Genomic DNA, 11,585 nt, shown 5'->3' with positions numbered 1-11,585 from the left:
GTACGGTCGTTCTACGGTGCCAGGTGAAACATCTGTGGCGAGATTACTGGAGTGAGAGGAAGTTGTGGCGCTTGGTCTAAAATGGCAGACAGGAAGTGAGGTATGAGCTGGTTGTTGAACTCTTATTCCTGGTATTGCAGAGTGTCTCTGGAGGCTTGCCAACGAACACCAACTATCTTTGTTGGCCTCACCTGTGCCAAGATGCATTTCTGTATTTATCTCTGAGGGCCGGAAGCTGGGTGAAACCAATTGCGTGGTGTTGTCTCTCATCGAATCGTGGTGATTCATTGGTGAGTTTCTGTTAAACACTCCCTCTCCCTGCGTATTTCCAGTCCTATTGTCCTGTGGTGTAGTAGCTGTACCCACCTGACCCCAATCTATATCTACCTGCTGCACACTGGATACAGAGTCAATCACTATCACATGTTCTGATGAAGAATGGAACGACTTGGGGGAAAACCTGTGGTTTTCTAACCCTACACTTCTCATTTCCATGGTTGAGCTAGTCTGTGTTTCTGGGTCCACTGAGCCACTCCCTAGGTCCATTACTTTAGTGTGAGCAGCAGAGGCGCCATCATCCGTCACTACTACCTCTCTCCACACTTGGTTTAAAGAATCTCTTAGGAGATTGAGGCCCCCGTACATGTCACACTTAGTGTCCAGACTCTGCCTCTCTGCTTTGGGTTCAAATCCTGTGTGCTGCTGGGGTCCCTGGTACACATTCCCTGTTTCTGATTGGAGGAGGACGGCGTCAGATCCACTGACCTCCATAGCGGTGTTGTTGTAGTTGTTGCCTCTGGGGCCACTGAGCTGGAAGGTGGGATCCTTGCTGTTCGCTGCAGCCGGTTGGGTGGTTAGTTCTCTGCTGCCCTCCACTGTTCTAGCTGGGTGGCTGGACCTAGATTTCTGGTCGTCTGCAACTCCCTCATCCTTGATGATCAGCAGGTCTGGTTCCCCTTCCTCTGTCTCTGCTGACTGCTGGTGGGGTTAAGTGGGAGAGATGAGTGAGTGAGAGAGCATACACTATCTTCTGAATGGAGATATAGGCATGACATGGGATTTAGTGAAAGCCATAGTAGTTGCCTTGTTATTGTGTTAGAATGTGCTGACATACACAGCTATACAGACATGACCTCATTCCCAGGCAAAGCATTCTGGTGTCCGAGACTAAAACAGACATAACTCTGTGACAGCATGAAATTGGAACTTACCTCATCATTTGTAGCATCCATATGCTTTGATGGAGAGACATCGTCTTGGTCCACGTCTATGGGCTGTCTGTCTCTTTGAATGCTGCTGTTCCCAAAACTCCTGTTGGAAAGTCTGGCTCTGCTTTGCCAAGCAGGTCCTGGAAATAAAGGGGGAGGTACAAATAAATAAATGAATAACTATGATGTTAACAAAATGATGATCATCTTCCATATGACCTCATCCATCAATGGTGTTTTTACAAAGAACAAAGGGAGCATAATACGTGTATGACGTTTTATAATGTGTCTATAGAGCTGGAATGATCCTAGCTGTGTTGACAGTACAAAGTAAGCATGACATACACTGAGTGTACAAAACATTTACAACACCTGCTCTAATGTATTTCTGTGTTCATATTTCAGTACAACATAGGGATTATTTAGACTTTAAGGATAGTGAAAAAAAATCATGCTGTGAGGAACAATAGAGCCACTCTGCAAATTAGTACTACCACATACACAGTGGGTGACAATGGGCCTTCTGCGCCTTCAAGAAGGGCTAAGGATTTCTAAAATAAGTATTATAATAATTATATGATTTTCAATAATGTTGATTCTAGGATGTTCTTTGTGTACACGGTAATAATTTATCATCACCAACCTGTCGTTGCCGTCTCACGATGGTTGTGTCTGTTTATGAGGCGTATTCCATGGAAGCGATTGTGGACGGACCCCTCTGAAGACTTTGTTCTCTCTGATCGAAACCTCGCGATCTGAAGTTCCATCAATTTCATTTTCCTCCGGAGAAATTCGTTCTCCTTGTGGCTTTGGGACATCTTCAGGTGCACAACAGCATAGCCATCGTCAACAACTTTGCAGATTTCGGCTACAGCCGCGTTGGCTAGCACCTCCATGATTGAGGCTATCTGCGCCTGGAACTCGACCACGGAACCCGACATTGTCCCCCGAAGCTTTTGGCCCCTTTTCAATATGAAAACAGTCTTTGTGTTTTCTATAATATTATAATAATCTACAGGGTCTAGTTTGCTATTAAAATAAAGGCAATCCTATCAGAAACGAAACATCGCTAGCTTTGTTTGTAGCCGGTGATTCTTTCCTTTTCATCATTATGCTGGACTGTGCAATTAAAGTTTAACACCGCCATCTACTGTACAGGAGTTCTCCATCACAACAACGTTGTAGCTAAGTAATAAAAAAAACGAGGCTTGTGGCCCCAAAAATGTTGGGGACTACCCGAGCTATTACAAAACATGTTTTTTCCACATCTATAATGGCTGTCATTTATTAAAATGGGTGATTGTGTAAAATTATTTTGCAGAAGAAGTGGTTAATTGATAGATATTGTGACAAACGCCTTAAACTAAGAAAAGTGCACAATAATGCCTGGCTGGAAGTGGCATTCCCACATAACCATATGTAACCCAATATTTGCTGTCTGCCCCACATACACAGGCAAACAGCATCAGGATATCTTAATGGATCTTGGAAATATAGAACTGTAAACGCAGAGATACAATAGGTGGAAATATCAACTATTAATATTTATGACGAATGTACACTTTTTGGTAGCTGAATAATAGACAACTTCCCAAGTCATCGCTCTCATTCAGCTCTGTTTGGTCCTGCCTGATAAAAATACATAGTTACACGATGTTGTTGTTGTTGTGGCTATTGTAATCGGCTCTAAAGAAAACAAGTGGGCTTAGACATCAAAATTAAACATTTTGGGTCCACGGTTCCTTGAAGGATTTTGTATCTTATGCCCCTACTCATGTAATTAAACCACAGATTATTTTTGAAGGCACCCTAGATTTGACCTCAAATCCAATATGGTGTCCAAAATCCAATATAGGTGCAATAATATCATTTGATGGTGGTTAATGTATGAATTAAGTAAATTTGATTATTTTTTTAGAATGATGTAAAACACTTAAGCCCATAAAGACTGTTTTGGTGTAAATCTATTTTATTCTGATTCCAATATGTCCAACATGATTCCCACACCTTTGCCTGTTTATAGTGAGGTCCAAAGGTATTTGGAGAGTGAACATGTTTTGTTGTTGTTTAGGCTCTGTACTCCAGCACTTTAGATTTAAAATGATACAATGACTAGGAGGTTAAATTACAGGCTGTAAGCTTTACAGGAAAGATTCATCAATTTTGAATGTTTTATTGTTTTTGTGTGAGCGATGCTCTATCGATACCAGGGGTAAGGCGTTTTCATGTGTATAGGAGCTATTGCCGTTCAAGAAGGTAGACATTTGGCCGGTATGATGTACCATTGCGATAAAACCACTCTCACTACATTGGAAATTAAGAGAAATATGACTTTTTGATCGCAAAAAAAAGTCTGGGATTCGTGCCAGATTTCAATACTTGACAATGTCAAGATAGGTTGTCTTCTATCAAATGAACCATTGATCCTATTTGTGTGATATTCCTGCCTTCATCAAACGTGTGACTCTACTTGTTGGATGCATTTGCAGTTTGTTTTGGTTGTTTTACAGATTATTTTGTACACAATAGAAATCAGATCAAATTGTATTTGTCACATGCGCCGAATACAACAGGTGTAGTAGACATTACCGTGAAATCCTTACTTAGAAGCCCTTAACCAACAATGCAGAATTTATTTTAAAGTAAGAAAATATTTGCACAAAAAAAAAAAAAGTAACACAATAAAATAACAATAACAATGCTATATACAGGGGGGGTACAGGTTAGTCAAGGTAATATGTACATGTAGTTATGTACATGTAGTTAGGGTCAATGCAAATTGTCTGGGTAGCCATTTGATGAACAGTTTAGCAGTCTAATGGCTTGAGGGTAGAAGCTGTGAATGGTACATAATGTATTGTGTCATTCTGGGGCCTGTTGCACAAAAGTAGAATTAAGACATCCGGGATAAATGACTCAGCTGAGCTCAATGAAGCCAAAACATGTGCGTCCAGGCTTAATTGGTTGCACAAAGACCAAGCCAGGATGAGCAGACACGGATTCATTAAGCCAGGTGAAACCAATCCTGGATAGGTGCGCGCTCACGGCTCACTCAAATAGACCCCGCCACAGATCACAGATTAACTGATTTACCATGGCAACTAGAGCCGCGTACTTTTCCCCGTCGGAAGCACAAATCCTCATGGAGGCATACGAGGAGGTAAAAGATATAATTAAGAAGAAAGGCAACACCGCCACAGTGATAAAGCAAAGAGAAAAAGCGTGGCAAAGTATTGCAGACCGCCTGAATGCGTAAGTAGTGCACAATTACACACTCACCGCTCCGCTGAAACATCACAATTACAATTCAAATATTTAATTCACATCTCCAAAAATGCAGTTGTACTGTAATTATGAAACGGTTAATTTTTTTTATTGAAATGCACTGCAGATATGAGTGAAATTGTGTAAAGTAACTCCATCACACTGTATAAAGCTATGATAAAATTTTTGATATTTTTACTGAAAACAAGACAAAAATACCAAGTAATTTTTTGCAGTGTGACTCCATTAAGTGTGTGTGTGTGTGTGTGTGTAGATTAAACATGAACGGGCCAAAACGGACATGGCAGCAGGTCAAAATCAAATACAAGAACATTCTGCAGAATGGTATGGTCCCTGACTAATATTTAACAAAGCACAAGCATATATTGTACCCAGAAGGTGCCTGCTCACACATTGTCTGTACTGTTTTAGCAGTGAAAAAGAATACCCACAGACAAGGCACGGGTGGTGGGTCACCAAAGGCTGACCTTACCCCAGCAGAGGACATGGCCTTGGAGCTAAATAAAGGCAGGCCCGTCTTAGAGGGGATCCCTGGGGGGAAAGAGACGAGCATAGGTTCCTCCCAAGATGCCACCCGCTTCATTCAAGGTATGTCCTTCCATCTCTACATGGGATACAACCACATTCATATTGAATCAATTTGGACTGTCTGACTTTGGTTTACCTATTGCCTTGCAGTGTCTGGCAGCACTGTGTTCCTGTTAGAGCCACCAGCACAAGCACCAGACGATGCTGATCCAGTGAGTACTCCATCAAAGGCATACTGTAGGCCTGGCATGTCTTGTCTACTAGCTTCAATATGAATCCGATTAAATGTGATAGGGTGAAGGCCCCAGTGCAGCAGCAACAGCACATGATGGAGACGATGAGGAGGAGGAGACCATCTCTCTGGATTCCAGAAGGCATGAGGTATCATGTTAAGACTGTGAAAGTACTATTTACTCTACAATGGTGAGGAGTCCTCATCAAAATCAAAAAATCTAATTTCTTTTACAGGACCCAGATGCTATACAGTGGGAAAACCAGCCTGGCAACATAGTGCGTATTAATAAAAGGACACCACATCCTGCCAAATTCCAGCTGCGCTAATTGTATTGTGTTCACAGAGCTCACAAGCTATCAGAAAGTTGTATGGCAACCACCTCTGGTGCCAAATAGAACTGGCAGACATAGACATTCAGTACAAGAAGAAAAAGATGGAAAATCTTGCACTGGAGTTCGAAATAAAAAAGAGGACAATTAGGAAACTGGACCTTGAAATAAAAAAACTTGAGAGGGAGGTGAGATATGCCTTCAATGTACACTGTATGCTAACTGTAACACAAATGTATTAATCATTATTTTTCTTTCCTCCCCCAGCTCCAAGAAGATGACACAGCTCAAAATAAAAATTAGGTATATTCTCGTAAAGTCAAGTGAGCCATGACATATGAGCTCTTATTGTGAGCACACAGGACGGTGGCATCTTTCTAAGGTTTTTTTTATTTTCCCAGCAATCAGTACAACCAAGTCATCGTTATAAGGCATCGCCCTCTTTTGCCCACCCCCCCCAGCACCAGGTGTGGCCACTAGCCTATATGAAGGCCCAAAATTGTGTGTTCCTTTCTGCTCTGACAATGGCATGCCCATTCGTGCGAGATGTGGTGGATGAAGAAGCACTTGTGCTGAGGAGAGCCTTCAGGTGAGAAAGGGTCTTCAGGGACCGGTTGGACCCACTGGCCTTCCCTGATGACCATCTATATGAAAGATACAGGTTTTCTGCAGATGGCATCAGGTATCTATGCAGACTACTGGGTCCCAGGATTAAGCACCGCACTGCACGGAGCCATGCACTGAGTGTGGAGCAAATGGTTTGTGTGGCCTTGCGCTTTTTTGCTAGTGGAGCCTTCCTGTACTCAGTGGGGGATGCAGAACAGCTGAACAAGGCCACAATTTGCCGCACAATAAGGAGTGTGTGTCTGGCTATCAAAGCATTAGCAGATGTCTTCATCTCCTTCCCTGGCCACAGAAGACTCTGTGACATCAAAGAGGAGTTCTATAGGATTGCAGGTAAGAGGATCTACAAATTACAGGACAACTGTTAACACATAGTAGGATACTCATTACTTTGTGTGACAGGTTTCCCCAATGTCATTGGTGCAGTGGACTGCACACACATAAGGATAAAAGCCCCCTCAGGTGCCCATGAGGCCGATTTTGTGAATAGGAAATCCTTTCACAGCATTAATGTTCAGGTGAACATAACTTTTTGATATTGTCCATTGACGAACACTCTGCATTGCCAGTGATGTGCATTGATTGGTGTAATATTCCTCATCTTATGATTTCAGATGGTCTGCAATGCTGACTGTGTGATCAGCAATGTTGTGGCAAAATGGCCTGGCTCAGTCCATGACTCCAGAATCTTTCGGGCCTCTGAAATCTATCAGTGCCTATCACAAGGTAAGCCACACAACCCCTATTTATAACCATCATGGCTGTGTCAAGAATATCACTGTGTTTATGAGGTAGTAATGATGAGATTTTGTGTTGACAGGTGAATTCTCTGGTGTGTTGCTGGGAGACAGGGGGTATGGCTGCCAGCCTTTTCTCCTGACACTTTTCACAGACCCCCAGGAAGCACAGCAGGCCTACAACCATGCCCATGCCAGGACCAGGGCCAGAGTTGAAATGACCTTTGGCCTCCTGAAGGCACGCTTTCACTGCCTTCACAAATTAAGGGTCAGCCCTGTTAGGGCATGTGATATTACTGTGGCTTGTGCTGTCCTCCACAATGTGGCCTGCCTGAGGAAGGAGAGGGCCCCCAGAGTGCCACCAGCCATGGACTGGGACAATCCGGCAATCTTCCCTGATGACGACAGTGGTCGGCTGCTGAGGGACCAATATGTGTTGAATTATTTTAGTTAGTATGTGTGCTTTCAATTTTGGTTAAATATGTCCTGCGGTGGCAGAGGAATTTGGGTTTTTTTGGGTTCGTTTTTTGACGAATTTGGCCTCTTATGATGTTTGTGCGGTATACTGTGTGTAATACAAGGCTGCAGGGAGGCTACTGCATCCATTCATTTGTCTGTTCAGTTGATGTGTATGGATTTGTCCTGCATTTATTTTAGTGTGCAGACATGCAGGGTGTGTTATACACATTCAAAGGTCTGTATATGTATCATTTTGTATAATATGCTTAGATTCTGTGCTTTCCATCTTGTAGAGTCACTGTGACTTCAGTTTTGAAAGGAGCTGATGGTTTACCTGCTTTGTTTTGTCCTTATTCAATAAAGGAACATAATGTTACACATTGTGTTTTTATATTCATATGGAATGTGTATTTGTTTATATGACAGAGTACTAGGGCCACACTGAAGAAAAAGGATAAAGTCATAAATTTATGAGGCTGGTTCTTTCTGCAGGAAAGCTACATATTGTTTTTACAGTTTTGATACTTATGACAATGTGATACTTAATATTCTGGCACATCAGCATGTCTTTGTTTATGAAACCATACTGAAGTACAATTTCACGAAATGCCCCACATCTGTCATTTTAACAACTGTCCTCCTTTAAAACAACTGGTTACAATATTATGACTTGTGTTTTTTTCCCCTCTGTGGCCCTAATATTCTAGCATTTTATATATAGCCTTATAGTCTATGGGAAACTGTAAATTATCTAATGATAGCAACATCATCTAAAAATCATTTTTTATCCAAAATCATTGAAATTAATGATCACAAACGTTTAAATAACAGTGGGTCTAGTTATATGTGATAACAATGTATAGTGAGCAGTGAAATAACTATTGGTTTCCATTTGTGGTGACTGCTGACTGACATTAGGGATGAGATTAAATAGATCCTGGAATTTAGCCTGGTCTGGAGCAGGCTAGTTCCACAGAATAAATCTCCATGGTAATTTATACCATAACATATCCTCCTGCCCCCTATCCATCTTTAGTGCAACCGGATTACGGATCAATTGAGCCAGGATCACCAAGATATCCTGGCTTAATCCCTTATCCTAGTTTTGTGCAACAGGCCCCTGGAGTCACTTTTATTGTAAATAAGAATAGAATGTGTTTCTAAACACGTCCACATTAATATGGATGCTACCATGATTGCAGATAATCATGAATGAAATCGTGAATAATGATGAGTGAGTGTTTTCGGCATAAAAATCAGAAATATGACCAAAGTGCTGGAGTACAGAGCCAAAACAACAACAAAATGTGTCACTGTCCAAATACTTTTGGACCCAAATGTATATCAAATGACAGCGTTTTCACGAATTTGATTATTTACTCTTGAATCCCATAAAAAAAAGCAAGGTACATGATCCAGGAAGTAGGCAGGACTTTCACAGCGTGTTGCTATAAAACGAACTGACATAATGCTAATACATAGCTTTTTTTTTTTTTTTTACATAGAATCTCTTGATTCTGTGTCGCTTCTCAATGATGAAGCTTCTGATGTCTTTTCAGATTGCTGGAGTGAGAGAACCTGCGCCCGCACTGTGCACAACTGAAGGGCTTCTCCCCAGTGTGGACGTTCTGGTGCACTTGGAGCTTGCTGGGGGACACAAAGCTCTTCTCACACAACATGCAGGCGAACGCCCGCTTCCTGGTGTGGATGGTCATGTGATGCTGTAAGTCGCTCTCGTGGATAAACTTTTTATGGCAGCTCGGGCAACCGTACGGTCGTTCTACGGTGCCAGGTCTAAAGTGTGAGGCGAAATTACTGGAGTGAGAGAAAGTTGTGGCGCTTGGTCTAAAATAGCCGTCAGGAAGTGAGGCAGGAACTGGTTGTTGAACTCCTCTTCCTGGTATTTCAGAGTGTCTATGGAAGCTTGCCAATGAAGACCAACTATCTTTGTTGGCCTCACTTGCATTTCCTGTGTCAAGATGAATGCCTGTATTTTTCTCTGTAGGATGGAAACCAGGTGCTACCAAAAGCGTTGTGTTGTCTCTCATCGATTTGGGGTGAATCATTGGTGCATTTCTGTTAAACCCTCCCACTCCCTGTTTATTTCCAGTCCCATTGTCCTGTGGTGTAGTAGTTGTAGCCACCTGACCCCACTCGAAACCTCTATCTACCTGCTGGCCAGTGGACACAGAGTCAATCACTATCACATGTTCTGATGAAGAATGGAATGACTTGGGGGAAAACCTGTGGTTTTCTAACCCTACACTTCTCATTTCTATGTCTGAGCTAGTCTGTGTTTCTGGGCCCACTGGGCCACTCCCTAGGTCCATTACTTTAGTGTGAGCAGCTGAGGCGCCATCATCATTCACTACTACCTCTCTCCACACCTGGTTTAAAGAATCTCTTAGGAGATTGAGGTCCCCGTTCATGTCACACTTTGTGTCCAGACTCTGTCTCTCTGCTTTGGGTTCAAATCCTGTGTGCTGTTGGGGTCCCTGGTTCACAGTCCCTGTTTCTGATTGGAGGAGGATGGCGTCAGATCCACTGACCTCCATAGCGGTGTTGTTGTAGTTGTTGTTGTAGATGTTGCCTCTGGGCTGGAAGGCGCAGTCCTCTGTGGTGGCTGCAGCCGGTTGGGTGGTTAGTTCTCTGCTGCCCTCCACTGTTCTAGCTGGGTGGCTGATCCTAGAGTCCTGGTCATCTGCTTCCCCCTCATCCTTGATGATCAGCAGGTCTGGTTCCCCTTCCTCTGTCTCTGCTGACTGCTGATGGGGTTAAGTGGGAGAGATGAGTGAGTGAGACAGAGCATACACTATCTACTGAATGGAGATATGGGCATGACATGGGATTTAGTGAAATTCATAGTAGTTGTCTTGTTGTTATTGTGTTATAATCTGTGGAGTAGTGGAGGGTAAACTCCACCTTCTGTATTTTGCTTAAACCATCATAAAATACATTGGCTAGAAGTAAATTAATCGACTAATACCAATATAATTAAGCAATAAGCCCTGAGGGGGTGTGGTATGTGGCCAATATACCACGGCTAATGGCTGTTCTTACCAAGACGCAATGCAGAGTGCCTGGACACAGCCCTTAGCCATACATCACAAACCCCTGAGGTGCGTTATTGCTATTATAAGTTACCAACTAGAGCAGTAAAAATAAATATGTTTTGTCATACCCGTGGTATACAAATTCATATACCAAGGCTGTCAGCCAATCAGCATTCAGGGCTCGAACCATCCAGTTTATAACTTAAGATATATCTTAAATGAACGCGTTTTCATGAATTTGATTATATAACTCTTGAATCCCATTCAAAAGCAGCGAGGGACATGATCCAGGAAGTAGGCAGTACTTTCAAAGCAGTCTTATTTGTCACATGCGTCGAATACAACGGGTGAAGACGTCACCTTGAAATGCTTACTTACGAGCCCTTCCCAATGATGAAGAATTTAAAATAATAATAATAATGTAAATACAAAACAAATAATAAAAATAGTGTATTGCTATAACCTAACTGACAAACCTAATCCATACTTTTTTCCCCATAGGAATCTCTTGCTACTGTGTCTAGGGCTGGCACAATTACCGTAGAACCCTGTAACCGATGGCTATGGATGAAGACCGTCATAACCGTTTTTATACAGTACCAGTCAAAAGTTTGGACAAACCCACTCATTCAAGGGGTTTTCTTTATTTTTTACTATTTTCTACATTGTAGAATAATAGTGAAGACATCAAAAGTATGAACTAACACCTATGGAATCATGTGGTATTGTTTTGTTTTTTTTACCAAATCAAAATATATTTGAGATCTGATATTTATCAAAAGTAGCCAACCTTTGCCTTGATGACAGCTTTGCACACTCTTGGCACTCTCTCTCTCTCTCATGAGGTAGTCACCTGGAATGCATTTCAATTGACAGGTGTGCCTTGTTAAAGGTTCATTTGTGGAATTTCTTTCCTTCTTAAGCCGTTTGAGCCAATCAGTTGTGTTGTGACAAGGTAGGGGTGGTATACAGAAGATAGCCGTATTTGTCCGTATTATGGCAAGAACAGCTCCAATAAGCAAAGAGAAACGACAGTCCATCATTACTTTAAGACATGAAGGTCAGTCAATCAGGAAAATGTCAAGAACTTTGAAAGTGCAGTCGCAAAAATGGAACGCCACAGCAAA

At 42.2% G+C, this 11,585-nt stretch overlaps 2 protein-coding genes across 11 annotated transcripts in view; both read right to left on the bottom strand.

Moving 5' to 3' along the window:
• The window catches only part of LOC110497278 (zinc finger protein 829), a 50,864-nt gene that overhangs the window by 22,461 nt on the left and 16,818 nt on the right, over positions 1-11,585 (bottom strand). The window lies entirely within an intron of this gene.
• The window catches only part of LOC110534752 (zinc finger protein 236-like), a 29,542-nt gene that overhangs the window by 10,869 nt on the left and 7,088 nt on the right, over positions 1-11,585 (bottom strand). For 4 of the 10 annotated variants that reach the window (XM_036953951.1, XM_036953953.1, XM_036953955.1 and 1 more), the window contains one exon: positions 8,527-10,170. The exons of 1 other annotated variant lie outside the window; for it this stretch is intronic. In XM_036953951.1, the coding sequence (XP_036809846.1) occupies positions 8,935-10,170 (1,236 nt within the window). In that variant the 3' untranslated portion in view covers positions 8,527-8,934. Of the gene's footprint in view, positions 1-765; positions 979-1,211; positions 1,349-1,851; positions 3,834-8,526; positions 10,171-11,585 lie in introns of those variants that run through there. 5 more of the 10 variants (XM_036953952.1, XM_036953956.1, XM_036953954.1 and 2 more) reach the window with 4 other exon arrangements.

The sequence above is a fragment of the Oncorhynchus mykiss genome, chromosome 19, assembly GCF_013265735.2.
Source record: "Oncorhynchus mykiss isolate Arlee chromosome 19, USDA_OmykA_1.1, whole genome shotgun sequence".
In the NCBI taxonomy this organism is placed as follows: domain Eukaryota; kingdom Metazoa; phylum Chordata; class Actinopteri; order Salmoniformes; family Salmonidae; genus Oncorhynchus; species Oncorhynchus mykiss.
This window is presented reverse-complemented; position numbering and strand designations above follow the sequence as displayed.